The sequence below is a fragment of the Malaclemys terrapin genome, chromosome 21, assembly GCF_027887155.1.
Source record: "Malaclemys terrapin pileata isolate rMalTer1 chromosome 21, rMalTer1.hap1, whole genome shotgun sequence".
Taxonomy (NCBI): Eukaryota; Metazoa; Chordata; order Testudines; family Emydidae; genus Malaclemys; species Malaclemys terrapin.
Window position 1 is genome coordinate 472,432 of NC_071525.1, and position 27,580 is coordinate 500,011.

General features: G+C 63.5%; 2 protein-coding genes across 2 annotated transcripts; one reads left to right on the forward strand and one right to left on the reverse strand.

The window, feature by feature from the left end:
• Positions 1–2,717: 2,717 nt before the first annotated feature.
• LOC128827530 (lysosomal acid glucosylceramidase-like) lies at positions 2,718–11,386 on the forward strand. The gene is made up of 11 exons (XM_054011468.1): positions 2,718–2,943; positions 6,829–6,962; positions 7,305–7,496; positions 7,601–7,747; positions 7,907–8,040; positions 8,717–8,889; positions 9,186–9,423; positions 9,577–9,801; positions 9,883–10,046; positions 10,474–10,599; positions 10,842–11,386. The coding sequence occupies exons 2-11, from the start codon at positions 6,896–6,898 to the stop codon at positions 10,942–10,944; spliced, it is 1,569 nt and encodes a 522-aa protein (XP_053867443.1). The 5' UTR covers positions 2,718–2,943; positions 6,829–6,895; the 3' UTR covers positions 10,945–11,386.
• A 4,621-nt stretch (positions 11,387–16,007) lies between these two features.
• Positions 16,008–22,824, reverse strand: MTX1 (metaxin 1). The gene is made up of 8 exons (XM_054011401.1): positions 22,712–22,824; positions 21,680–21,749; positions 20,770–20,849; positions 19,240–19,332; positions 18,770–18,952; positions 18,215–18,291; positions 17,055–17,209; positions 16,008–16,464 (listed from the first exon to the last, which is right to left on the reverse strand). The coding sequence occupies exons 1-8, from the start codon at positions 22,790–22,792 to the stop codon at positions 16,241–16,243; spliced, it is 963 nt and encodes a 320-aa protein (XP_053867376.1). The 5' UTR covers positions 22,793–22,824; the 3' UTR covers positions 16,008–16,240.
• Between the last annotated feature and the right edge of the window lie 4,756 nt (positions 22,825–27,580).

A 27,580-nucleotide genomic window follows, 5' to 3' on the forward strand; every position in this document is an offset into this window, starting at 1 on the left:
TCACAGTCTCCATCCTGCTTTCAGGCCCAGGTGCCCGGCGCTGCGCTTGCTGGGACTGGCTGTGTGGGTGGCGCTGGGCAGGAAAGGCGCCATGTGGGCCGGGTGTGCCAGCATCGTGGGCTGGTTCCTTTTCATGCAGACAGTGCCCGGGGCAGCAGGTAAGCACTTTGATGTGTCATGTGTGTGACCCGGGGGGAGGGTCCCTCCTGGGGGCAGCTCAGCCTCTGCGCTTCGTCCCCAGGACCTGTGTGCTTCTGCGGCGCTGCCCCGTCAGTCCCCATCCCCTGCCCGTGATGCCCACACTGCAGGCATCCGTAACTGTTCGTGCTTTCAGTTTCCCAAATGCTAAGAGTGCAAGGGGGGTGGTCCCTGACTTGAGGCTGGGGGGACATGCAGGAAAGAGAGTAGGGATGGTGGGGGGCAAGGACCCAGGGGAAGACCGGGGGTCAGGATGCAGTGGGGGGCAAATGGGGTGTGGGAGCTAGCACATGGGGTGCAGGCAGGTGGTGGGGCTAGGAAAATGGGGCCAGGAGCAGATCTTGAGGCAGATGGGGAGTGGGGGATAGGCCATGGGGAGGCAGAATGCTAGAGAATAAGGCCAATGGTATGGGGGGGTAGGATGCAGTGAGGTAGGAGACAGGGGCATAGGAGCACCGGGGAAGGGGGCAGATGAGGTGAATGACAGAACCTGGGTGGCAGATGGGCAGGCACGTGGGGAGAAATGGGGGGCAGATGGCTGGAGGGGTAGGACACGGGTCTCTCTGGGTCTCCCACAACCCTGTCTGGGCAGAGCACGGGGCACTGGGTGCATCTACCTGAGAGTGGAGTGCCCCCCCACCTTGTATGGAGCTGAACATGCAGCCCGTCCCTGCAGCCCATGTCCCATCAGGGTCTGCAGCAGCGCGTGGGCCAAGGGAGGCAGGCGTTCGGATGCCAGCGCAGGGCGCTCACAGAGTTGCACCAGCTGCACCCTCCACAAGGACTAGCTGAGTGCAGCGTGTCGCTGGGTGGTTGCACAAGCTCTTCCGAGCATCCGGAGCTGCTCACGGGGCTGAGGGGTGGGATCTGCGGCAGCCCCTCCTGACTGGTGCCAGAGCCAGCCGGCAGGAGTAGCACGTTCCAGGGGGCCACTTCCGGGGGGCGGGGGAATGGGGGGCTAAATCCTGCTGTGAGGGGGCGGGTGCTGGAGCTGGCTGTGAGCCTCCTGCCGGGGCAGGTGGGTGGGTGGCTCACATTTGGGTCAGGTTGTGTGTGACTCAAATGGAAATGCAGGGAACTCCCTGGGCTCCAGGCCCCAGTGCGGCACCGCAGCCAATAACGAGCGGGGCAAACCAGGACTTTGGGCTCGCTGTCTTTGGACTCTGCATCCCCTCCCCGCTGGCCCTGCATCGGGCCCTGCCGAACATCCCCTCGCAGGCCCAGACACCCCCAAGGGGCCCTGCCTGGGAGCCCCTGGGCCGGGGCACTTTGCTGGCGCAGAGGCAGCACGCACTAGTTGTGCTATAAAACAGGGATCCAGCAGGGGGCGCAGTGGCCCAGGGAGTGAGTGGCGGAGTCCCCAGCTGCAGAGCCTGGTGGGCGCAGTGGGGCGATGGGCAGGGGCGGGGTGGGACGCCCGCCCGCCTGCCGTGAGCTGCAGTGGTGGGAGGACAGGGAGGAAGAAGGGGTCCTAAGCTGCAAAATCAAATCCAGATTCTCCCCCAGCCCCCCATGTGGGCGTCAGTGTGGCAGGGGGTTGGGCCCTCTCTCATGGGGGGACCCTGGGCAGGGAGACATTGGGGCTGGAGGTCATTAGACAATCCAGCTTTCCCAGCACCGCCCAGCTGCTGGGAGGATGGAATGACCCAGTGAGGCCCCTGGGGGTGGGGACAGTGAGCTGCTACAAAGGGAGCCGAGCCCCCGGCCAGAGAGAGCAGCCCGTGCTCCAGCACACTCGATGCGGATCACATCGTACTATGGGGCTGGACTCTGCCCTGTCCGGCTGGGGGCAAAGGGGGCACGGACTGGGGAGTGGGTGGGTTTATGATCTGGGATCGTTTGGGGGGGATGTAGGGAGCCCCCCCGTGCTCGATGAACCCGCCGCAGCTCCTCTCGCTGTGAGTCTGATGGCGCCAGAGCCTCCTTTCTCCAGCTGCTCCATGAAGAGCCTGGGGGCCGGAGAAGCAGCTGGAAGCAAGGAGGAGCCAGCCGGCAGGGCAGGACGGCGGCTCTGCTAAGCTAGGCACTGAACACACGTGCTGCAAGAAAGCCTCCAAAATGTGCCCCCAGAACTGGGAACTGCGCTGCCCGTTCCCCCCGTGGGGCTGACGCCGGTACCCTGTGCCAGTGTGTAGCCGATCTCCTATTTGGCGGCTCACCGGACGGAGCACGGTGTGAACATCGGCACAGCTGCAGTGCATGACAGCTTACTGAGACACCAAGAGTGAGCGGGCCTGGGAGAGCCACCCCCCCCCCCCCCCCCAAGAAGGAGCCTAGCCAAGCCCACAGAGTGGAGCCAGCAGCATGGTCATATTTTGCACAAGTGTCTGAGAGGGGTGTCTCATGGGTGGAGCTTATTCTGTGGGTGGAGCTTGGAAGAGTACCACCCCCATCATCTGGCGCCTGAGCGGCACCCAGACAGAACCTCATGCCACCCTGTGCACTTGGAGCAGCCTCCCGATGGAGACTGCCAGTGCCGGACTGTTCTGGGAAGTGTTCCGTCCCCAGTGGCTGCTGGGCCACGTGGGCCTTTGCCATTGTCCTGTCCTCGATTCTCTCCAGCTGCTCACCTACATGGCTAATGCGCTGTCCCCGCTCTGCCGAGGAGCCACAGAGGGAAGAGTCACAATGACCCTGCGGAGACGCTGGGTGCAGAGGCCCCCGGGCTAGTCAGGCCCTGCGGAGACGCTGGGTGCAGAGAGGAACCCCAAGAAGCCCTTTGTGGAGCTGCGTTTGGAGCAGGCTGTGAGTGCCGGATGTTACAGCTGGGTGCAAGGCTGCGTGGGATTTACGGGGGAGCAGCAGTGGCTGGGCAGGAAGCCAGTGCATGGGGGCGCCAAGGAGAGACACTCAGCGAGTCTGGCCTGGAAGCCTGCCAGCTCCTGTTTCCTTGAATAGAAAATGAGCCGGAGAGGGCGCCCCAGGCCGGCAGAGCTGCCCAGGAGCCCAAACCCGAACCGCTGCTGGTCGCCTTGAGCCGTAACTGAGCCCTGGGGTTTCTGCAGCCTTCCCCTTTGCTGCCTGCCCCAGGGAAAGCCCCTTTCCCTGAGCAATGCAGCTGAGTGGTTCCTGGGAGCCACCAGGGCCTCGGTGCTGAAGCACCTACACTGCGGTGCACCTGGCCTGCTGCCAGCACCTTTGGGGCGCTCCGACCCCGAGCTTCCACAATCATGACTGTGTGTGGCCCAGCTGCTCTGCGAGCGCCATGCTGGGAGCTCTCAAGCTGTGGGGTGGCTCTGGGGAAAGGGGGCTGGCAGCTGGGAGAGGGGAACCGCCAGGCTAAGGGCACAGGAAGCTCTTGGGGTCTCCTGACCTGCTGAATAACACAGACAGGCTGCGCTGTCCCCTGCCACCTGGCGCAGAGCTCGACAGAGCCCGTGGCTGAGTCTTTGGCTGCCTGCGCTAGGGTTTGCCCTGCAGCCTTTGCCACACCTGCGATGTTCTCATCGTTTCTCTGTGCTAGGAAACAACCTACCAAGCAAGAACAGCGCTGCCTGCTCCAGGCAGGAGTGGAGGGGTTCACATCCCAGAGTTTGCACTTCGGTGCTGGCCTGGCAGGTACGCTAGCCAGGCAGCTGAGACAAAGCAGGGAATGGGCCAGCGCTGACCAGATCGTGGCTCTTTAGAGTAACCGAAAGACACGAGACTGGCCTGTTTAACTCTTAGGAGAGAGGTGGGGATCGGGGAGGGGGGGGCAATCAGACCCACCCTCTGCGAACAGCAGCACTGGAAAGTGTGTGGGGGCTTTTATAAACAGTTGTTTTAACAAGGTTGTAAGACCTCTGCCTCCTGGGAAGTCCCAAGGTAATCGCTGCTCCTAGCAGGGGGCTTTTCTGGGCTCTCCAGACGAGCCAGTGGATCAGTTCTTGAGGAGGAAGCTGCTCTCAGGGGTTCCCTGGGAGGCCAGGGCACCTGCCACTGCCCATTCCTACTTACAAAGGCTGCGAAAGGTATCCCACGGGCACGAGTGTTGGGGTGATTGTGACACAGACGTGCCCGGGCAGGTGTATTACCCTGTGGCCGACCATCTCCTCGCTATTTACCGAGGGGGTTGCGTGGGGTTTCTGCCGAAAGCCGAGAACTAGCTGATTGCTGGGGTTAGCGGGCGATGGTTGGAGAAATGTAAACCAAAGACTATTAGATTGCAGAACTGTTGCTGTGAGACTTGTGAACAGAGGCCAGGTGGGTGTTGGGGTGTCTCAGACAATGCTGAGAACCAGAGACGTCGGCAGAGACAGCACTTGGTTTGCTGTCTGGACTGGTGGAGACTTGAGCATTTACAAGTATCAGGAGGTAGCCGTGTTAGTCTGTATCTACAAAAACAACAAGGAGTCTGGTGGCACCTTAAAGACAAACAGATTTATTTGGGCATAAGCTTTCGTGAGTAAAAACCTCACTTCTTCGGATGCATAGAGTGAAAGTTACAGATGCAGGCATTATATACTGACACATGGAGAGCAGGGAGTTACTTCGCAAGTGGAGAACCAGTGTTGACAGGACCAATTCAATCAGGGTGGCTGTAGTCCGCTCCCAATAATAGATGAGGAGGTGTCAGTTCCAGGAGAGGAAAAGCTGCTTCTGTTGAGCATTTACAGAGACCCCCAGGAGAGCTTAGGGGACCCTGAGACAACAGCCCGAACAGGGAGGAGAGCAGAAGTAGCACAAACACATTACAGAGGAGAAACTCTGAACTGTCCCCAGGTTTCTGGACTGGGGGTGGGGCTGTTCCTGTGCATCAGGGAAAGTCCACAGGAGGAATTCGGGGAGATGGAGGGGCAGGCAGGGGGTTCCCCTGAGGGTCCTCGCTCTCTGCCCCGGGCCAGCACTCGGGACCTCCCCTGCTCATGGGTCGCGTTGTGTGACCAGAGATTTGCAAATGCTGCTGGGAAGGTTGGAGCAAAAGTTGCAAAATCCTCCCCAGATTCTCTTTAGTATTCAGTCAGAGCCCGGGAGCCGCCCTCTCCCCGTGACAGACTCTTCTCGCTGAACAGGTTGGCTCATCTCCTCCCACAGAGCTCCTGCCCCACCAGGCAGGTGCCACTGCGTCCCAGTCTCTTGGGGATTGGGGAGAGAGGCAGAGCAGGACCTGTGGCCTTGGCAGCAGGGGTCTCTGCTTTGCTGGCTCACCAGGTGAGTGGGGCTAGTCCGGTTTGTTCTGTGCTGGGCGTGGGGGCTGACAGGCTGTTCGGGGAAGTGGGAAGCTGCCCACGGGGAGTACGGAGCATGTTCATTAGTTAACCCACACAAGCCTATGGGGAGGCAGGGAGGAGCTGCCCCATTCCACCCGTGGGCAAACTGGGGCTCTGTGAGAGGCAGAGGCTTGCCCAGAGTCCCAGGAGTGGCAGAGTTGTGGTTAGACACACTGGGGCTGTGGAAGGGGAGGCGTTTGCATGGCCAGTTCATCACTGTGCTGCACCGCCTGCCCCATGCCGGAGCTCTGGGACGTGGTGGTGGCTTTGCCGCTAAGCACAGCCAGTCCCAGTGAAAGGTAGCTGTGGTCTCTGAGCCACTCATTGCTCGGTCCCTTATGTAAGGTATGTTCCTAATGCCAAGCAAGTTCTGCAGGGTGGGCAGGGCCCAGCTGGGCTCCCTGTGTGCTGCCAGCTGGGGAAATGCTGCACTCGCCGACGCCGAGAGAACGAACTACCAGCAGCGGGCACAGCTCAACTGGAGCCCAGACACACTTTAGCTGCGGGTGCAATTGTGCAGAGCGGGGCTCAGAAACGGAGGTTAAAGGCACCCAATAGCTCCTCTCCCTGGAGCTGAGGGCTCTGGTGCAGCCACCACTTGGGAGCCCTGGTGCATAGCGTCCCACAAGGGCTCCAGAATGGTTGAGCCGTGCATGGGGAATGCAGAGCGCCCACTATTACTGCCCGTCCCATGGAGGCACAGCCTGGGGACCTGTGCCGGGAATGGGGGCGATGGGAAGAGCTGGGGGCTGAGAGGGAAGGTTCACGTTCCGAAGTGGGCGAGAGGGAAAGGGAGCAGCTCTGGCAAGTGGCTGGGTGGAGCCGGAGAAGCCAGGGTGGAGCAGGTGTGGGCGTGAGGAGACGCTGCTGGAGCCAGGAGTGGCGCTTCGTAGTGCTTTGAAGGTGAGGGAGAGGCTGGAGCTGGCTGCACAAGAGGTGGAGGGGGCCTCGCTGGGCAAGGGGGAATCCTGGCCAGAGCCCTAAGGGAAGCAGCTCCTCTTGGCCCTGGCATTGAGACGGGCAGAAGGGGAGCGAGCTGAGATCGGGGGAGGTGCCAGGCCAGGGCCTTTGCTGCGGGGGCAGAGCCGGAGGAAAGTCTGGGTGCCACAAAAGGGAAAGCAGCAGGACTGGGCCAGGCCCTGGCTGCAATGGGAACTGGGCAGGGCAGCCAGAGGTTATCCTGGGGCCACAGAGCTGAGGGCAGGTAACAGACTCAGCCCAAGCCGTGCCAGGGGGGCGCAGGTGGGGAGGACTCTACTGGGGCGTCTGGCTCTGTTCCGTGACACAGCCTGTTGCAGGCACCTTGCCCTCCCCTTCCCTCCATGTGCTGCTCCAGGAGTCCCTGCGGTGCTGGGCTCGCCCGGCTGCTCGTGGGGCTGGAGCTGCTGAGGGCGCAGGGAGCAAGTGGCCCCGACACTCACAGTCTCCATCCTGCTTTCAGGCCCAGGTGCCTGGCGCTGCGCTCGCTGGGACTGGCTGTGGAGGTGGCGCTGGGCAGGAAAGGCGCCATGTGGGCCGGGTGCGCCAGCATCGTGGGCTGGTTCCTTTTCATCCAGACAGCGCCCGGGGTGGCAGGTAAGTGCTTTGATGTGTCATGTGTGTGACCCGGGGGGAGGGTCCCTCCTGGGGGCAGCTCAGCCTCTGAGCTTCTCCTTGGGATCGGGGGCGTAGTGGGGGTATTGGCTGGTGCAGGAGTCTTGGGGTTTGAGGGACCAAACGGGTGTGCTGAGAACCCCTCTGCACCTGGGATGGGTGCCCGGGACCGTGTGGGAGGGACCTCACTCAGGGGCATCCCCAGAGCTCGGAGGAACGGGATTGGCGGGGGGGGTGGGGGGGTATCCTCTCCCAGGAGGGAAGGGGAAGCCCCAAACCGTACCCAGAGCCCTGCCCCAGCCCTGTCTGTCTCCCACTTCCTAGGCGGCCGTCCCTGCAATGCCAAGAACTTTGGCCATGACTCTCTGGTGTGTGAGTGCAACGCCTCCTATTGTGACACGCTGGACCCCGTTGTCGTCCCGGCCCTGGGCACGTACGCCAAGTATGAGAGCAGCAAGGCGGGCAAGCGGCTGGAGTGCAGCGAGGGGAGGTTCCAGAGCGACTCCATGGCCCCAGGTATTGGCTTGGGCAGTAGGGATGCCAAGGGCAGGGCTGGCTGCTGTCCCTGGCCCTTGCTGCCAGCTGCAGGGCTCTGAGCTGGGCTGCTCTCTGCCCCGCAGATCTGTTGCTGAAGCTGGACACGGCGCAGCGGTACCAGAAAGTGAAGGGCTTTGGCGGGGCTCTCACAGACTCCGCCGCCATGAACATCATGGCCCTGTCCCCGGGTGCCCAGACCAACCTACTCAAGTCGTACTTCTCAGAGGAAGGTGAGTCGTGGGCGGAGCCCTGGAGATACAGGCATGGCGGGGCGAGCGGGGCTGCTGACCCCTAGGACACAGCAACGTCCACGGGCCAGGGTCCCTCCTCCTACTCAGCTGGACAAGGGCTCTGGCTCTAGGTCCTGTCACCTCCTTCCTGTCCCACAGGGATCGAGTACAACCTGGTCCGCATCCCCATGGCCAGCTGTGACTTCTCAGTCCGGCTCTACACCTACGACGACTCCGAGGGGGACTTTGAGCTGAGGAACTTCAGCCTGACTGAGGAGGACACGAAGCTGAAAGTGAGCAGTTCCCTCGTGGATCGAGGGCCCTGGGTGGGGAGGAGCTGTGGTGGGGAACAGGAACTGGCTGGGGGGCACTGGAGGCAGGGGAGGGGGACTGACGGGGGGCACTGGAGGCAGGGGAGGGGGACTGGCTGGGAGGGCACTGGAGGCAGGGAAGGGGGACTGGCTGGCGGAGGCACTAGAGGCAGGGGAGGGGAGCCTGCCCTGGGGAAGGCAAGGGCAGGGAGGGACCAGTCTCAGTTTGCTCCCGGGCCTTGCCTGATGCTGGGTGTTTCCTGTTGCCATCACGGGCTGGGGCTGAGCCCCCCCTCGGCACTTGCCCCATCACCCTCGTCTCTCCATCCAACACTGGCTTGGCTGCCCCTGACAGCCCCCTGGGCAGCCCCCTCCCTGCCCCTTCTGGGGGGCACTGAGGCCCCTGCGGCCTGTTAAGGCCAGGCTGGCCAGTTGGGTCAGGGCCATGAGGTGCCATGTCCCACGTGTCCCTGGGCCCTGCTCTCGCCTGTACAGTTCCGAATTCTGCTCAGCCCCCGCCCCAGGGCAGCCTGACATGGGGGCTCCATTTCACAGGGGAGGCTGTGGGTGGAGGGAGGCTCCCGTGGGGCGGGGGGTCTGGGGATTCGCTCACGGGGCCACTGCAACACATGATCCCCTGCCTCCCCCTGTTCCTCAGATCCCCATTCTCCAGCATGCCCAGGCCGTGGCCAGAACGCCGCTCTCCCTTTACGCCAGTCCCTGGACGTCCCCCATCTGGCTGAAAACCAACGGAGCCATGACAGGCAGGGGCACGCTGAAGGGGAAGCCGGGGGACAAGTATCACAAGACCTGGGCCAACTACTTCATCAGGTAAGGGGCAGCCCGGGGCGGGGGCTCCCCTGGGGAGAGGAGCCGGCAGGATGGGGAGTGGGTCTCGGTGGGTACAGCTGGCCCTGGGGCTGTGCGAGGGAAGGGCCTGGATGGGTGTTGGGGACGGGGCGTCGGAGGAGTCAGTGAGAGCTCCCTGAGCCGGCAGAACGACAGACTGTGAGTTAGATCTGTACAGTCCATGCGAGTGGGGGGCAGGGGGACTGGACTCTGCACCCCAGGAGGGGCGCTGGGGGGCGGGGCTGGGGCTGCTAACGTTTCTCATCCCCGGCCCCCAGGTTCCTGGACGAATACGCCAAGCACAACCTGACGTTCTGGGCGGTGACGGCTGGGAACGAGCCCACGGCTGGAGAGATTGTCTTCTACCCCTTCCAGTGCCTGGGCTTCTCCCCTGAGCACCAGCGGGACTTCATCGCCCAGGACCTGGGCCCGGCGCTGGCCAACAGCTCGCACAAGGGCATCCAGCTGATCATGTTGGACGACCAGCGAGTGATGCTGCCTTACTGGGCGGAAGTGGTGAGTCCAGGCGCCTGGGCCCTGCCCGGCTCCCCCGCTGGGGAGCTGCTGTTCCGAGCAGGCGGCGCGGCTTGGGGGTGTTGGCACCAGCCTGGCCCCCCGCCCCTGGTGTGGCCTTAGCAGCAGGTGACTCCTCCTCCGTCCTCCTCTCAGATCCTGAATGACCCCGTGGCCGCCAGCTTCATCAATGGCATCGGCATCCACTGGTACCTGGACTTCCTGGCTCCCATCGACCTCACGCTGTCCATCACCCACAACCTCTTCCCCGGCTACTACCTGCTCTCCACAGAGGCCTCCACAGGGTCCTACTTCTGGGAGCCCAGGGTGGTTCTGGGCGGCTGGGACCGAGGGAGCAAATACAGCCACAGCATCCTGACGGTAAGGCCTCCTCCGGGGGACGGGAGCCAGGCCTCGGCCCCCACGAGCCTCCAGCTGAGCGTCTCCGTCTCCTCCTCACAGAACCTGAACAACTACGTCACTGGCTGGACCGACTGGAACCTGGCCCTGGACCTGGAGGGGGGGCCCAACTGGAGCAAGAACTATGTGGACAGCCCGGTCATCGTGGACAGCAGCAAGGATCTCTTCTACAAGCAGCCCATGTTCTACCACATGGGCCATTTCAGGTGCGCTGAGCTGCCTGGTGCAGCTGGCATTGTATGTCCTGTGCACGTGAACGGGGGGTGGGTGCAGCTCATCATCTGTGTACGTGTGCCTGCACACGCCGGGCTGAATGTGCCCCTTCGGCCTGACTGTGCGTTTCTGACCCCAGCTGACTTGCAGCAGTGCTGTGACGGGATCCCGCTGCTCCCAGCAGCTGCCGTGCACTAGATCCCAGCAGCCTTGGAAAAGGCACAGCTGCCTGGGCGGTTCCTGGATCTAAATTCAGTCTTTAATGCAGCTGGGGCTGGAGTGGAGCTCTAGACCAGTGGTTCTCAAACTTTTTTTTCGCGAACCACTTGAAAATTGCTGAGGGTCTCGGCGGACCACGTAATGATCTTTTCAAATGTTGTTTGTACCGTGCACTCACTGCTCCCCCTCTTGTCTGTGCAGCAAGTTCGTCCCCGAGGGCTCCCAGCGTGTGCGGCTGGTCATCTCCAAGAAATGCTACAAGTGCAACCTGGAGTACGCGGCCTTCCTGCGCCCGGACGGTGCCGCCGTGCTCGTGGTCCTGAACAGGTGAGTGCCTGGCCTGGGCCATGAGTGTAGCATCCTGGTCCAGACCAGGCCTGCCTTTCTCCAAGTGGGGCAGGAGCTCGGCGGGTGAGTGCCCAGGACGTGGGTGCTTCAGAAAAGAAACCTCCTGGGGGAGAGAGCCCCAAAGCCCTTCCCAGCCCCCCCTCAACTCCAGCTGCCTCCGATTCCATCAGACCTGCCTCCCTCTCTGCCGTGTGCCTCACCACCCCCCTCGCTCTCCCCAGGTACCCCACGGACATGCCGTTCGGGATCTCCGACCCAGGCATTGGCTTCATTGAGGCTGTGGCTCCGGCTGACTCCATCCAGACCTACCTGTGGAGACGCTAAGGAGGAGGCCAGGGCAGGCGGGCTCGCAGCTGGGGCTGTGGGGGGAGGAAGGACACGCTCCCCTGCGTTGATACCTCCCCATTTAACACAGAAACCCCCCATCCCTCCAGGGAGGGACTTGGGGATGGGTCCTACCTCACCTAGGCAGCTGCACGCTGAGTGCAGGGGACCTGAAGGATCCAAGGGAGGCGGGAGGCTGGGCTCGGGGTGGGGGGTGGGGTGTCACACTGAGTGTTGTCATCGTGCTAGGACGCACCAACCTGCTCGTAAATGACAGACCCAGGACCCTGGGCTGAGCAAGTGCTGAGCATCGACCCACCTGGGTACCTGCCTCCCAGCCCAGGGCTCCCCCCCAGCCTTCCCCAGCCCGACGAGCTGCTTCCCAGAGCACCGGGTCCCACCGTTTTCTAGATGTTTTAATACAAGAAACAGGTTTTCTACACCTTTGCCTGGTGTTTTTTCCTCCACCCCTCCCTGGTTGGTTGGATGTTGGCCAGAGGCGAGGGCTGGGGAGGGGCCAGGTGAGGCGGGGAAGGGCCCTGGTGAGAAGTGTGGAGGGGAGGAAGCGTCAGGGCTGGCTGCCCAAGAGTAGCTGAATGTTCCCTCCGAGCAGGCCCAGAGCCTGGAGCGCTGGCCCATCAACGGCTGGGGGTAGCCGCAAAGCCGAGAGCTCCTGCTTCTGCTCAGGCTAGGGAGGTTTGGGGGAGTTTCCTGCTTCCCTGGAGTCAGTTTGGAGGGTTGTGGCCCATTTGCTGTCCAGCCCCATCCCCCTGCCTGCCCCACCATAGAGACGTGAAACGGGGCCGCCTGGGGCCCCCTCCCCATGAGCTGGCCTGTAGCCGCAAGCCCCTCTAGCTGGGCCCAGCACAGGGGGATTAGCTGCCGTGTGAGGAAAAGGCCAGCCTGCGGCTAGCAGCCAGACGGCAGTGTGGTTAGCGGAGGGGCCTGGCCACAGGATGGCTGGGATCCAGCTCGGCAGTGCCAGGGATGCGCTGTGTGCCCGTGGGCAAGGTCCAGCCTGTCGCTGCGGCTCTTTCCAGCCATGACCTGGAGGCCGGTGTCTCCACGGGGAGCTGGGAGAGTCCGGGGCAGGCCCCCGGGGCAGGCTGGGACCAGGTGGTGCCAGGGAATTCCCACTCCTGATAGCTCCGTAGTGCCTTCCCGGCACACAGCCTAGCGCCAGCCTGCCCCCCAACTGGCGTCTGTGCTGGAAGGTGATGCGGAGTGAGGCAGACGGGAATGTAATCAGAGCGTTGACGTCAGCCAAGTGTGCGGTTCCTTTCCAAAGGGAGCGGGAGCCCATCCGCTGCGGTTTCACGCTGGATCAGTAATTCTAGTAGCAGGGAGCTCGGGGGCCGGAGGCTGCAGCAATGCTCCCCCCCCCCCGCCCCCCGCTAATGGGAAGTGGGAGAATGCAGCACATACTTCCAAAGTGATGTTATCCAGGGCGACGGGGGTGGGGTGGGGTGGCGTGGCGTGGAGGCAGAAGCCTGACGAAGGGGGGTGAGTCATTCTCCCCTCAGGGTGAGGGGCAGGGCCCCTGCGAGCTGTCCTGCCTGCTGGGGTTGTGTGCGAGGAGGGGCATGCCCTGCTCCAAGCACAGACTCGCAGTGCGGGGGGGGCTCCGCTTGCCTTAAGCCTGGCCCAGGGCCCTGCGTCACTCCCTGAATGGTCACTCCCAAGCCGGCTGCAAAGGAGGGAGCGCAGGGTAAGCTGCAGCACGGGGCAGCGGGGGACCTGCAGGGATGGGGTGCTGAGCTCTGGGGTTACCACATGTACGCCTGGGAGGCAAGTGGTACCAAGAGAGGTGGGTGAATGTCTTGCCCTGGGAAAGTGCCCATTACAGGCATCCCGAGACCTATCGGCCTCGCAAGCTGAGCACAGGCCAGCGCGTGGCATGGAGTTGGAACTTCAGCCCTCGGGTGCTGGGGGCTGTGGCAGTGCCTGAGAGCATGCCATGCTAGTGCCAGGCCACGCATGGTTCCCCAGCAAGCATCCCCCCCCACATCCACCCAGGGGGCTGCACTGCAGAAACTGGCATGTGGGCGCTGGCTGACGTCAGGCTGTCTGAGTCCACAGCAGAAGAGCTTCTGTCCTGCAAGTAGCACCAGGAGCTCGCGCCAGAGCTGCAGCCCGGTTAGCTAAATCGGAGGGAAACAGGCCCTGGCATTCTCCTTGGGGCAGCCACAGCGCTGCGTCCAGGCATCCTGGGAGAGGTGCCACAGGGCAGAACAAACGAGGGCTGTGTAGTGCAAACAGCCTCCCCTGCCAGCTGTCGCCCAGGAGCTCCTTTTCCATGTGGAGCCTAAGAATGCGAGAGCAGCTGGAGGAAACCCTCACATGGCCCCGAAAGCCGAGCCCCGGATAAGGGGGGTGCAGGCGGTGCAGCACCGGGGTTACAGGTAACATGACGCTAGGGCTCTGCACTAGCACCTCCACACACTCAGAGGCACTGTGTTTTGTCACCCTGGCCCTCCTGCCAGCACCAGCGGTTGAGGCCTGGAGGAGCCTGGGTGCTGCTCCCCAGGAGCGAGCGAGGGGGAGGGAGCTGCTGCCCTACGGTAGGTGCAGCACCATGCACTAACTGCCTGCCCTCCCCATCTCACGGTGTCCCTGCCTCAGACGAGCACTTCCAGCCCCTCTTGCTGCACTCTGCCGCCTGCGGGGCCTTGGCTACTAGCTCTGCAGCTTCGCGCTCTTGGCAGCGCCAGCGCCAAGGAACGCCCCTATCCTGGCCGGCGTGCACGCAGGAATGCAATCAGCGCTGTCAGCACTGGAGGAATTTCTAATGTGAACAGCCAGCAACAGGCCCCTCTCAATCCACGGCAGTGAGTCAGGGCAAGGGGGCTTCCCGCAGCCCGGGGAGCCAGCACCTCTTCCCTCCCCCTCAGAGAGCAAAGCCAGCCCAGGCCACCTGCCACCCACAGTCAGGCCCAGCTGCTGGTCTTTCAGAAGCCACTGTGGGAAAGCATTGGTGGAGCAGTACCTCCCCGCCCACCTCAGACCAGGTCACTCTCCTCCCTGCAGAGGTGAGGCACAAGGGCCAGGGTTAAACCCTGTTGCAGCCTTGCAGAGACACTTCTCCAGCCAGTATGTGCCCAAGCGTTTCCTCTCCAGGTGCAGCCTGCAGCTCCAGGCAGATGTTGCAAACCAGTCAGGCCCCTGGGTGTGGCTGCGGCTCTGGGGAGAGGTGGTGCTGTCAGGGCTCTGGCAGTGGGGGCCTGAGGCACATGCTGCTGCCCTTGGAGGTGTCACAGCAACGCATGGTGAGGAGACCTTGCGAGGGCAGAGTCCAGCACCCTGGGCTGAGGCCGTGTTAAGATTTCCTGCACCATCCCTGGCAGTGTTTGTCGATTACCCAGGTCTATTCCTGCAGCTCCTCCTGGCACCTGGGGGCAGAGGTAAAGGGCCCGTGAGTGGGCGCTGGCCTGGCATTCTGGGTCTATTGTGTTTGGGGCACCAGTGTCCTAAAGCTGCCAGCTTTGCAGTGGAACCAGCCCTAGCTGGAAGCGTGCGGGGTGGGCGTAGAGGCTGGTCAGACATTGAGCTGGGCTAGTTGCCCATGCCCAGCAGCAAGGGCTGGAGACCTCCCAGGAAGCAGCATTCTGAGCCGTGCTGTAGCACTGGGCACAACTGGACTTCAGCACGTCTCCCCTGCCTGCCCCATGGCGGCGCGCAGGCACTGAGTAACGGGAGAGGACTGGGCCGAGTGCAGCCCTGGCAGGCTTTGGGTCTGGCACCAAAAGGTGACATTCATTTGGACTGTGAAAGGCCCTTGCGGAGGGTAGGAAACTAGTTACGGTTGCAGACAAAGCACAGGACTAATGGTGAATGTTCAGCGTGGCCCGTAGCTAACTGTGGGTGCCGCAGGGCTCCAGGCTGTGATGGGCGGTGGCGGTTGCAGTTGACACAGACTGATTAGCTAGCTGAGCCTGGAGAAGGCAGTGAGGAAGGAGCAGCTAAGCTGCACTGCCAGGTAACGCACCCTGGAGGGAACCCCATGAACCCCTCATAAACCTGACCGTGGGCGAAGCGTTTGGGAAAGGCCCTCAGCATTACCATGGCCAGCTCAGAGCAGCGGCTCCGCGTGCAGCAAACCAAGCCTCGGGCTGGCTAGAGAACAAGATGGAAGCAAGCGTGAAAAGGCTGTCAGGAAAATCCCCCTTCCCTGGGTGCCGTGCTCGGTCCCGGCTGCTCTCCCTCAGCAGATACGGCGGGACAGACGGGGCCCAGAGCCGAGCCGTGGATGCAATCAGCCTCCTAGAGAGACTGAAACAACTGGGACCTCTGGGCTGGGAGAGGCCGTGACTGAGGGAGAACAAACAATGAATAGGTGAGAGAAGGCAAATGGAGTCTCCTAGTTCCCGTCCTACAATACAAGACCCAGGCTCGTCCCGTGGGCAGTTAACCCCAGGTGCACAATGCTACAGGCGAGGATCCGAGGTCTGACTGGACAGCAAGAGCAGCCGGCTGCAGATACCAAGTGCCCTACCCACTAAGTGACGTGCGAGAAATGTTCCCCAATGGCCCCTGCTCTCCCTGAGCCCCACTGCTCTGACCTGGGCTGGCAATCTCAGGGCAGCTCCCCGAGGGCCGGTTCTGGCTGCTGGCCCAGAAGCTGAAGCTTCAACTCATATCCTAGGGCTAGAGCTGCTGGCAGGGCCAGGTTAGGAGCCCAGCAGTTAGGCAGAGTCACTGTGAACCTCTAGGCCAGGCCCCTCCACCTGCGGCTTCCCCGTCCTGGAAAGGGGCAGGCTCTTGCACGCGACACAGCTCTCCGGGGACGGAGAGATGGAATCGGAGCTGGATGTGAAGCCAAAAGGATTCTTCCCGCTGTCTTGGGGGTAGCCAGGGAATTGTGGGGCAGAGCTCAGCAGGGACATCTTCAAGCCAAGATTCCCTTTCCATGCTGCTTTGTCCTGTGTGCCCCCGTGGGGAAGGTCTGCCTGGGTAGAGACTGAGGGCCCAGCGCATTGGTCCACGAGGGCCGAGCAGCCCAGCGCTACGCAGGCTCTGTGCCCAGGGCTGCAGGGGGAGAGACAGAGAGCACAGACAGATGCCCATCAGGGGGTGCTCCAGGTTTATTAGTGGGGGGCAGACTGCTTGCGACACAGTCTAGAAATCTGGGCTGGTGTTTGTAGCAGCGCCGAGATCCGGACTGAACAGGGCCACTGGGTCCTGCCGGGACACACAGGCAGTTTGCAGGAATCAGACTAGGCAGTACCCAGCACTGTAAAAAAGAGTCAGTTCCAGTGATACTGAGACGAGTGAGAACCAAAGCCCTGAGCCCAGCGCCTCACTCCTCCTCCTCTTCCTCCTCCTCCATGGCTATTGGCCGGGGGCCAGCAGCCCCAGGAGGGCCCCGCTGGATGGAGACGATCCCGCTGAGGAAGGCATAGCCAATCATCGCCGCCAGTCCCACCAGCACCGACAAGATCTGGTTGCGCCGTTTGTAGGGATCCTCCTCAGACTCAGTCCCTTCGGAGGCAGACGTCTTGGGGGCGCTGGGCGGGGCGTCCCCTTGCAAGGAAACGACAGGTCAGAAACCCAGACCCAGCTGGCGAAGTGCACCCCCGCCCAGAGGGCAGACAGCGGGGGCAGCCTTGTTCAGGGGAGGGAGGGGCACTGCTGCTGGGGAACAGGGTGAACAGGGAATGGTCGGGGCAGGGGTCCGAAAGCAGCAGGGGGATTAAAAAGAGAGCCTGGGGGAAGCTGCCCCTCCTTTTCCAAGAGCCGGACGGGGGGCGCTCCCCATCCTCACTAGACCCCAGTTACAGCCAGCAGGGTGTCAGGAGATGCCCCCACCATGGCTGACACAGAGCGCTCCCTGTGTTACACCTGGTGGGAAGTCCAGTCCTGTCCCCCTCCCCCCACACACACAGCAGCCAGGAGTGGAGCAGTCCAGGTGAGCTGAGCTCCCGCTGCAAGGCACTGCCCCACTTCTCCTGATCTGCCGTGGGCTAGCAAGCCTCAGCCTGTGGCTAGTGGGGTCTGAGGCATGGTTCAAGCCTGTTCGCATCCTCCCCCATCTTTGTGACCTTGCTTCAGTGATTCCAGTTGACCCCCAGCTTCCCAGCGCCGAAGGAGAGGCTGGAGGCCTGGCTGCTCACCTCCGTCCCAGGGGAAGTAGAGGCTAAGGATGGAGGAGCAAAAGTCACACAGGTTCTGCAGGGACTTCAGGTGCTGCTGCAGTTTCCCGTTGGGCAGCTTGGCTTTCAGGAGAGGCGCCAGATGACTGAAGATGAACGCGTCCAGGGAAGCAGGGCTGCGGCACAGAGAGCTTTGCTAGTGGCTCCCGGCCTCTGCTAGCGCCAGCGGCCCAGGACCCTCAGCACTGGGAACACACGACCCCAGGCTGTAGGAACAGGCTGGCTCAAATTCACACCGTCACTAGGGTCCAACTGTTGTGTGCGCTGGGCATGACCAAATTACCTAGAGCCCTTGAGGCCGCTCCTCTCCCTGCTACTCCAATCCCAACATGCAGGGAGCAGAGCAGGAGTGCTGGCTGTGGGTGGTGAGCCCAGCTACGCTCATCTTGGCCTGTCCCAGCAGATGGTACTGCTGGGAGCTGGGTAGGGCTGCTGGAGCTCACAACTCCTCTTGCAGGCAATCCTGGAGATGCCTGAATGCCAGAGGTGCTGGGTCACCAAAGGCAGGAGGCGGCTTCTCAGCAAGCGCTTGAATAAGTGTCTGTCTCCTCTGATTCCTGCTCACCGCAGCTGGCTCTTTGGAAGGGAATAAGCAGCATATTCAGCCATTACCGTTTATAGCTTCATAAATTATGAGCCCATTAAACATGAAGCAAACAAGGCAGCCGTCTAATGGGCTAAAACTTCCTACGCAGGCCGTGGCTGAAGTGCTGGAACATCTGGTCCTGGCTCTCAGTTTTACGGGAGAGGAAGGGGAACTGTCGGGACGGCAGTGGGAACGGATGGAGCCTAATGGGCCGCAAGGAACTGCCCTCTCCCTGGGGCCCTGCCTTCCATTAGAGAGACACTATTCAGCCCAGCTCGCAGCCCCCCTTTCGCTTTAATTGCCTTCGAGGTTTCTCTGCAATACCCAGAGCTCTTTCAAAGGGCTGCCGAGGCCCGTGTCGCAGCACGCCGGGGAACTGCAAGGAGACCTGAGACTTAACGCCAAACACCCCTCTGCTCCGACGTCCTGCTCCCAGCCATCAGCGCCAGGCAGCGGCGTGAGAGCCACGTGCAGGCAAGTGAGGAAAGAGCCCTCGCTTCCCCCCACAAAGAACGTTTCTCCAAGAGCCACTTACGAGTCTCCAAAGAAGAACTTCTGGTCCCCGAGGCGCTGAGACAGGAGCGTCAGGCACTCCCGGGCTTCGCGGTACATCTACGGGAGCAGGAGAGAAGCAGCGCTGGTGTCACATCACCTCAGCACACGAGGTGCAGGAGGCATGTCCCAAGACTGAGCTATCTCCAGTCCAAGAACGCCAGCAAAGAGAGCGAATGTCATCCTTACTGGGAGCAAAGCCACTGGTTGACCTGCCCTTGCCAGCTTCTGCATCACAGCCAGCGACCACAGAGCATTCTGGGGCTGGGCACGAAAGGGTTAAACTCAGTGCCCCCTTGGAGCTGGCTCTGTTCTAATCCAGCGGGAACCAGGAGCCATGCCCAGCGGCTGGGGACGGGGCGACCCCTCATGTTGCTTCCATCCAGGGGCAGGGTGATGGATTCCCAGGAGCCCCAGCCAGCCCTCCCAGCTGCCACAAGGGTTGCAAGAACTGCAAACGGAAAGTGCCCGTCACCAGAATCCTTCCCCCCAGACCCACCATGACAGCCGAGCTTAGCTATTCCTCCAGCCCACTCACTTCCTTCTCCAGCTCCTCCTCGTCCTCCAAGCAGCTCTCCCCCCAGATCAGCTGCAGCCGCTCCAGACGCTGCTTGTGCATGCGATTGGGCAGGAAGAAGTTGAGCGGGAAGGGGATGGCTTCCGCATACCATTTCCGCGTGTGCTCCACATAGTTCTTTGCGTCTACCCAAAACGTGTGAATCTACGGCACGAGGACAGTGGTGATCCGTGAGAACTAGTGCAGGGTGCTTTCTGCAGTGCCCTACGAGACAGCCTGCTACCCCAGACCCCCCCACCCCGATCCTCGCACAGCTCTGTCACTGCACCATAATCCCAATCTCCAGCTTCCACCCTGTGGTTCCGGGATCTGCCAATACGCCTCAGTCACTCACTGTGAGGGACCGTCCCCAGAATCCATCTGAATTCTGAACTAGCTCCTCCCGTAGCAGTGTTCCGGGAACACTCCCACTGGCCCAGGCGAGCACTCACCAACACGGGCAGCAGCTTCTCCTCCAGCAGAGACACAAAGGCCAGTGTATCTGCCCCTTGTCTCGCAGAGAGATCGTAGTCAGCATTGTATTTCTACAGAGTAAAGGGAACAGTGTGAGGCCTGGGCTGGAAGTGGTGATTGGGCTCATCCTGTGCTCCAGCCCCCTCCCCATGAACTGCAGAGACAGACACGGCTACGGGGCCCCTGTCTGGGTACTAGAGGCCGGGGGGGAGGGGGTGGGACACTAGCCCCAGGCAAGTTCCCTTCACAGACAGACGCTTTTCCAGGCACTAAGCCTGGGTTTTTCCTAAAATGCACACGCTGATGCGCGACCGACTCCAAGAGCATGGGGTCAGAGCTCATCCGCCCGGCTGTTTGCTTTGAGGAGACGTGTTCCCTTTAGAGACCCAGCTTTACCAAAGCTGAACCGTGTTCACGTTAGTCTGGACTTCCAGAGATGCCCCAGGAAGCAGTATCGACGGGCTGGGGGGAGGTGCGTGGACAGGAGCCCAATGCACAGGCCGCCTGCTCCCCTTACATCTTTCAAGGGGAGACTCCGGCCAGCCCTGAAGCAAGCACCGCCTGGTTGTTTAACCTGGCCGGAAGCCTGTTCCCTTTCAGAGCACACTGGCTGTGGCTGTGCTCGCCTGCGCTGCCGCATGACCCAGAAGAGGAAAGCTGGGGCTGAGGCAGAGTCTGGGATGGAGGGTGCAAGCGGCGAAGGAGGGCGGCTCCAGCCTTTCCAAGGAAAGTTGGCACCAGGCCGGCCTATTTCCACCAGAGCCGGGAGCAATAGCGGCATGACTGGCACACACCCTGGCGTCTGAAAGCCGCCCGAGTCCCCAGACTGACACTTCCCTCAGGCCTCAAAGGAGCCACTTGTGCTCCTCCCCACAGCTAGCCAGCCCCAGGCAAACCACCCTACTTGCCTCAGCACTTGGGGGCAGGGAAGACAGGAGGGAAGAACTGAGTCCTCAGACAAAAGTTCCAGACACAGAGCAATTCCGAAGGGTGAAACTAGCACACAGGGACAGAGGGGCTTCTCTGACGGGGACCCCTGCATCTTCTGCCCTCTCCTCCATGGCCACACAGCGATCCTTTTGGGACAGGGCCACTACAGATGTGCTGCTCGGGGGAGATGGGTCAGGATCTGGGCTTTGGGCCTTTGGCAGTTCTCACCCCTCTCCTAGTCCAGACTGTCTGACTGCAGAACCAGCCAGATGTCTCTGCATCGGTCCATGGGCAAGGCTCTGTGGCAACTGCGTAACACAATGCTTCCACTGGCTGGGTTTTGCAGACCCTGCTGAGCCCCCTCCCAAGGGTCGCTTCCTACAGGCTCTGGGATTCCCTGCTCACCCATGCCTCGGCTTCCCACCCACTGCAGCAAGCCCTCCCAGTTACTTCCATCAGCAACTCCACTCTCAGCTTTCCCCAACTCCCATCCCCTATAGGCCTGAGCCGCAGGGGGCACGTGACTGTCTCCTCTGCTCTGGGGCAGCAGGACCTGAGTCCGTGTCCCCATCCCATACCTGTTTCCTGAGGTGAGTGATGATCTGGTGCATCTGGGAGAGGACACCTTCCTCCTTCGTCTTCAGAGCAGGTAAACACCCTGAAAGCAGAGAAAGGGAATACAGGGGAGACCCTGCCCAGAGCTGCCCCTTCATGGGCCTCCTGAATGCAGCGAGCGCCCCCAGCCCCATCTGCCCTCACTGAGGATCCTGGTGCGGGTGCCAGCATCGCACATGGGTTGCAAGAGACCTCTTTGTTTTCATGTTCCCCAGTGGCGTTCAGGGTTTCCACGTTTGGTCTCAGCCCACGCAGTGACTTCCTTTTGGAAGCCTGAACTGGTCTGGCATTGAGACTTATTCCAGGGTGAAATGGATTTTGCACATGGACAGCTCCGAACTGGCTGGACTTCACACATGAACTTTCCATGTGGCTAGCCCCTGCTGAGGAGTCTCCAGGCTAGATGTGGCGACAGGATTCAGGAGTAACAAATGCCATGTTGGGCCAGCTGGTCGCAGAGCTCCGCAGAGCTGTCAGCTCTGGCAAGGGTTCTGGGCGGCTTTGACAGCTGAGTTCCAAAAGGGAGAATGTCCCTCCGCCCCGGGGCAGGGCCGTGAAGTCAGGAAAGAGGAGCTGTTTGTTTGCCTGCCTCCTTAAAAAAAATGGGGAAATTAAATGGAAAGCTTTGTTTAAAGACAGTGCAGCCCAGCAGCCTCAAGGGAAGCCGGGAACCAGCACTCCTCAGTTCTGATATTGGCTGTCCCGCCAGTTTGCCTTGGGCACCTCACCATGCCTCAGTTTCCCCACCTGTAAAAGGGAGATAATCTCTGCCTACTTTCCTGTGGCTTGTGATGGCTCCAATAGCCACCTGTGTGCCACGTGTTTATTTCTATCCCCCACATGCCCCTCCCCCGTTCTCATAGGTGCCTTTACCTGAGGGACTTCGCCACGGGTTAGTGACCTTGTGAACTTTGAGCGGTGCGCCTGTGAATCTGGCGTAGGTCTAGAAGAGAAGCGGAAGAAAGACTCAGACAGAGTCTGTGTATAAATGTGTAACTATGCACGTCTCAGAGTGAGAAAGACTCCAGCAGCCAGGGCGCTCAGCTGGATGTGAGACCCCGGTTCCAGTCACGGGGGAACGGCCCCGAACACCCCACAGACCAGTGGTTAGGGACCTCACCTGCCAGACGGGGAGACCCCAGTTCAAATCCCTTCTCCGCGTCAGGGGGACTGAACCCTGGGTGACTAGCTAAAGAGTATAAGGGGACACCTCCTCCTGTTTCTTGCAAGAAGCAGTGTAGGTGCGCGGCTCCAGGAGAGGGGAGTCCCGAGCAGAGACAAGCGCCTCTCTATGGCCCAGATTCAGGTGCCAAATTTCCTTTGAGTGCCGGGCTTAGGCCAAACCCCTCTCCTTGGCTTTTACTGGCTAGCTAAGGTGGCTTGGCATGTGGATCTGGATGTCAGGCATCGGAAAGGAAACCTGGGGTGCAAAACCGGTGTCCCTTGGTGGGTCTACCCCTAGGCTTTCTGTGCCCTCCCTCCGCCCAGCATGCCCATGTGCCGGTCCTCCCCCCCAGTCTGCCCCCGGGGGTGCCGGTCCTTCCCCCCCCCAGTCCGCCCCCGGGGGTGCCGGTCCTCCTCCCCCCCCCCAGTCCGCCCCCGGGGGTGCCGGTCCTCCCCCCCCCAGTCCGCCCCCGGGGGTGCCGGTCCTCCCCCCCCCCAGTCTGCCCCCGGGGGTGCCGGTCCTTCCCCCCCCCAGTCCGCCCCCGGGGGTGCCGGTCCTCCTCCCCCCCCCCCAGTCCGCCCCCGGGGGTGCCGGTCCTCCCCCCCCCAGTCTGCCCCCGGGGGTGCCGGTCCTCCCCCCCCCCCCCAGTCCGCCCCCGGGGGTGCCGGTCCTTCCCCCCCCCCAGACCCCGGGGTGCGGGTCCCTGCCCCGCGGAGGGCCCGGCCCGGCCCGGCGCTCACCAGCACGGCCAGGCAGTCCGGGTCCACCGAGGGCAGCCCCCAGCCCCCGGCCCAGCAGAACAGCTCCATGGGCGCCGCCATCTTCCGCCCGCCCGACCCGGAACCACACGGCCCGGCCGGCCCCGGGCCCGGCTCCTCCCGGCGGGCCGGGCTCCTCCCCCCCGTGCCCCGACCCCCCCATTGCCTCCATAGCCCCCCGTGCCCCTCCCCCCCGTGCCCCGACCCCCCCATTGCCTCCATAGCCCCCCGTGCCCCGACCCCCCGCACCTCTGTGCCCCTCCCCCCCGTGCCCCGACCCCCCCATTGCCTCCATAGCCCCCCGTGCCCCGACCCCCCGTGTGCCCCTCCCCCCCGTGCCCCGACCCCCCCATTGCCTCCATAGCCCCCCGTGCCCCGACCCCCCGCACCTCTGTGCCCCTCCCCCCCGTGCCCCGACCCCCCCATTGCCTCCATAGCCCCCCGTGCCCCGACCCCCCGCACCTCTGTGCCCCTCCCCCCCGTGCCCCGACCCCCCCATTGCCTCCATAGCCCCCCGTGCCCCTCCCCCCCGTGTGCCGACCCCCCGTGCCCCTCCCCCCCGTGCCCCGACCCCCCCTATGCCTCCATAGCCCCCCGTGCCCCTCCCCCCCGTGTGCCGACCCCCCGTGTGCCCCTCCCCCCCGTGCCCCGACCCCCCCTATGCCTCGATAGCCCCCCGTGCCCCGACCCCCCCTATGCCTCCATAGCCCCCCGTGCCCCTCCCCCCCGTGTGCCCCTCCCCCCCGTGCCCCGACCCCCCCTATGCCTCGATAGCCCCCCGTGCCCCTCCCCCCCGTGTGCCCCTCCCCCCCGTGCCCCGACCCCCCCTATGCCTCCATAGCCCCCCGTGCCCCGACCCCCCCTATGCCTCCATAGCCCCCCGTGCCCCTCCCCCCCGTGTGCCGACCCCCCGTGTGCCCCTCCCCCCCGTGCCCCGACCCCCCCTATGCCTCGATAGCCCCCCGTGCCCCGACCCCCCCTATGCCTCCATAGCCCCCCGTGCCCCTCCCCCCCGCACCTCTGTGCCCCTCCCCCCCGTGCCCCGACCCCCCCTATGCCTCGATAGCCCCCCGTGCCCCTCCCCCCCGTGTGCCCCTCCCCCCCGTGCCCCGACCCCCCCTATGCCTCCATAGCCCCCCGTGCCCCTCCCCCCCGTGTGCCGACCCCCCGTGTGCCCCTCCCCCCCGTGCCCCGACCCCCCCTATGCCTCGATAGCCCCCCGTGCCCCTCCCCCCCGTGTGCCGACCCCCCCGTGCCCCGACCCCCCCATTGCCTCCATAGCCCCCCGTGCCCCGACCCCCCCATTGCCTCCATAGCCCCCCGTGTGCCGACCCCCCGTGTGCCCCTCCCCCCGTGCCCCGACCCCCCCTATGCCTCGAAAGCCCCCCATGTGCTCCCGCCCTGTGCCCCCCTTGCCTCTATACCCCGACCTCCCCCATTGCCTCCATAGCCCCCAAAGGGCCGACCCCCCGTGCGCTCCCGCCCTGTGCCCCCGCGCCCCAACCCCCCATTGCCCCCCATGTGCCGACCCCCCATAGCCCCCCGCGCCCCAACCCTCCCATAGCCCCCCATGTGCCGACCCCCCCATAGCCTCCCGTGTGCCGACCCCCCGTGCGCTCCCGCCCTGTGCCCCCGCGCCCCACCCCCCCATTACTCCCTGTGTGCCAACCCCCCGCACCTCTGTGCCCCTATACCCCAACCCCCCCGCGCCCCAATACCCCGACCCCCCATAGCCCCCCGCGTCCCAACCCCCTGTGCCTCCATATCCCCCCGCGCCCCTGTGCCCCCCTTGCCTCTATACCCCGACCTCCCCTGTCCCTCGATAGCCCCCGTGTGCCGACCCTCCATTGCCTCCATAGCCCCCGTGTGCCGACCCCCTGCACCTCTGTGCCCCTCCCCCCCGTGCCCCGACCCCCCCATTGCCTCCATAGCCCCCCGTGCCCCGACCCCCCGCACCTCTGTGCCCCTCCCCCCCGTGCCCCGACCCCCCCATTGCCTCCATAGCCCCCCGTGCCCCGACCCCCCGTGTGCCCCTCCCCCCCATGCCCCGACCCCCCCATGCCTCGATAGCCCCCCGTGCCCCGACCCCCTGTGTGCCCCTCCCCCCCGTGCCCCGACCCCCCCTATGCCTCGAAAGCCCCCCGTGCGCTCCCGCCCTGTGCCCCCCTTGCCTCTATACCCCGACCTCCCCCATTGCCTCCATAGCCCCCAAAGTGCCGACCCCCCGTGCGCTCCCGCCCTGTGCCCCCGCGCCCCAACCCCCCATTGCCCCCCATGTGCCGACCCCCCATAGCCCCCCGCGCCCCAACCCTCCCATAGCCCCCCGTGTGCCGACCCCCCCATAGCCCCCCGTGTGCCGACCCCCCGTGCGCTCCCGCCCTGTGCCCCTATACCCTGACCCCCCCATTGCCTCCATAGCCCCCAAAGTGCCGACCCCCCGTGCGCTCCCGCCCTGTGCCCCCGCGCCCCAACCCCCCCATTACTCCCTGTGTGCCAACCCCCCGCACCTCTGTGCCCCTATACCCCAACCCCCCTGCGCTCCAATACCCCGACCCCCCATAGCCCCCCGCGTCCCAACCCCCTGTGCCTCCATATCCCCCCGCGCCCCTGTGCCCCCCTTGCCTCTATACCCCGACCTCCCCTGTCCCTCGATAGCCCCCGTGTGCCGACCCCCATTGCCTCCATAGCCCCCCGTGTGCCGACCCCCCATTGCCTCCATAGCCCCCGTGTGCCGACCCCCCCTGTGCCGACCCCCCGCACCTCTGTGCCCCTCCCCCCCATTGCCTCCATAGCCCCCCGTGTGCCGACCCCCCATTGCCTCCATAGCCCCCCGTGTGCCGACCCCCCGCACCTCTGTACCCCTCCCCCCCGTGCCCCGACCCCCCTGTGCCTCCATAGCCCCCCGTGTGCCGACCCCCCATTGCCTCCATAGCCCCCCATGTGCCGACCCCCCATTGCCTCCATAGCCCCCGTGTGCCGACCCCCCGTGCCCCGACCCCCCGCACCTCTGTGCCCCTCCCCCCCGTGCCCCGACCCCCCCATTGCCTCCATAGTCCCCCGTGTGCCGACCCCCCGTGCGCTCCCGCCCTGTGCCCCCCTTGCCTCTATACCCCGACCCCCCCATTGCCTCCATAGCCCCCCATGTGCCCCTCCCTCCGTGCGCTCCCGCCCTGAAATGCCCCCGTGCCCCCAACCCCCCCATTGCCTCCATATCCCCCCGTGTGCCGACCCCCCGCACCTCTGTGCCCCTATACCCCTCCCCCCCGTGCGCTCCCGCCCTGCAATGCCCCCGTGCCCCAACCCCCCCATTACCCCCCGTGTGCCGACCCCTTCACCTCTGTACCCCAACCCCCCTGTGCCTCCATATCCCCCCGTGCCCCTGTGCCCCCCTTGCCTCTATACCCCAACCCCCCCATGCCCCAACCCCCCCCATTGCCTTCATATCCCCCCGTGTGCCGACCCCCCGCACCTCTGTGCCCCCTGTGACTCTATACCCTAACCCCCGCGTGCCCTCCCGCCACACCCTGAAATGCCCCCGAGCCTGACCCCCCTGCGTCCCAATACCCCAACCCCCCGTACCCCCATGTGCTGACCCCCCACACCTCTGTGCCCCTATACCCCAATCCCCCCTGCACCCCATACCCTGGTGTGCCCATCCCCTGCGCCTCTGTGCCCCTATACCCCCCGTGTCCCAACCCACCCTGTGCCCCAATACCCCAACCCCCTGTACTCCCATGTGCCGATCCCTTGCGCGTCTGTACCCCCATACTCTGACCCCCCCGTGCCCCGACCCACCCTGTGCCAACCCCCTCGCATCCCTGTACCCCAACCCCCTGCACCCCCATTCCCCCGTGTGCTGACCCCTGTGCCTCTGTGCCCCTATACCCGACCCCCCCGTGCCCTGACCTACCCTGTGCCTCCGTACCCCCTGTGTGCTGACCCCCCCGCACCCCTACACCCCAACCCCCTGCATCCCCATTCCCCCCGTGTGCCAAGCCCCCGCACCTCTGTGCCCCTATACCCCCTGAGCCTGATACCCCTGCACTTTCCCTGTGCCCTGCCAGCCCGGAGACCGAATCCCCACCATCACCCCCTTGCAGAGGCCTGCTCTTGTCTCTCTCCCCAGCAGACCCTGCAACTCTTTCTCTCAGCCCCTATATCTCCAAAGGGCCTGCCTGTCTCTCCCCGGGGACTTCCTGCGCTGGGCCGTGGGTAGAAATGGAGCATCTTCTCTCAGCATTGCAAATTCCGAGGACGAATTATTTGTCACATTGGTTTTCTGTAGCAGCTAAACTGGGAATCTGTGCAGAATGGGTCTGAATGTGCAGCGAGTCATAAAAGAGTTGGAATGTCTTAGCTAATCCCCACATCATAAACCTGCCACCCCGCCCTGTATGGGGCGGCTGGTAAAAGCTGCTGGGGGGTGGGGGGAGATTGCAGATGGTTGGGGGTTGGTTAAAGAGCTGCTTTTGCTCTTGGCTCTGTGACCGATTCCTTGGGTGACCTTGTGCCATATACATCTCCTCGGGGAGGGGGGAACTCGTCTCTGCCTCAGTTTCCCCTCTGTAAAACAGTGATAATGATCCTGTCCCAAGATGGGGCTGCTGTGGCTTGTAAGGCTCTTAGTGCTCCGCAAGTGAGCAGGGAACTGACAGCAGTTTAGCATCAATTGCTGCAGCTTTGACAGGCCCCGGGGAATGGTCACAGCTTTGTGACAGATGGTTACAGGCTTGGCCCCGCTTCAGCAGCTTTGCGTTTACAATGCACTCATCCTCGTGGTATGAGGTGTGCTGTGTGCAAAACTCCTGTGGAGTTAGGAGGCGCTGAAGAAGGGCTCCCCCTGTCCCAGGG

What these genes read in the sequence shown, in the direction of transcription:
- LOC128827530 (XM_054011468.1), top strand. Translation starts at nt 6,896, where the DNA reads ATGTGGGCCGGGTGCGCCAGCATCGTGGGCTGGTTCCTTTTCATCCAG. An exon ending in GACAGCGCCCGGGGTGGCAG is followed by an intron (nt 6,963 to 7,304) that starts GTAAGTGCTTTG and finishes CCCACTTCCTAG; the next exon opens with GCGGCCGTCCCTGCAATGCC. An exon ending in TGCCTTACTGGGCGGAAGTG is followed by an intron (nt 9,424 to 9,576) that starts GTGAGTCCAGGC and finishes TCCTCCTCTCAG; the next exon opens with ATCCTGAATGACCCCGTGGC.
- MTX1 (XM_054011401.1), bottom strand. Translation starts at nt 22,792, where the DNA reads ATGGCGGCGCCCATGGAGCTGTTCTGCTGGGCCGGGGGCTGGGGGCTG. An exon ending in AGAAGCTGCTGCCCGTGTTG is followed by an intron (nt 18,953 to 19,239) that starts GTGAGTGCTCGC and finishes CTCGTGCCGTAG; the next exon opens with ATTCACACGTTTTGGGTAGA. An exon ending in AGGAGGAGCTGGAGAAGGAA is followed by an intron (nt 18,292 to 18,769) that starts GTGAGTGGGCTG and finishes CTGCTCCCGTAG; the next exon opens with ATGTACCGCGAAGCCCGGGA.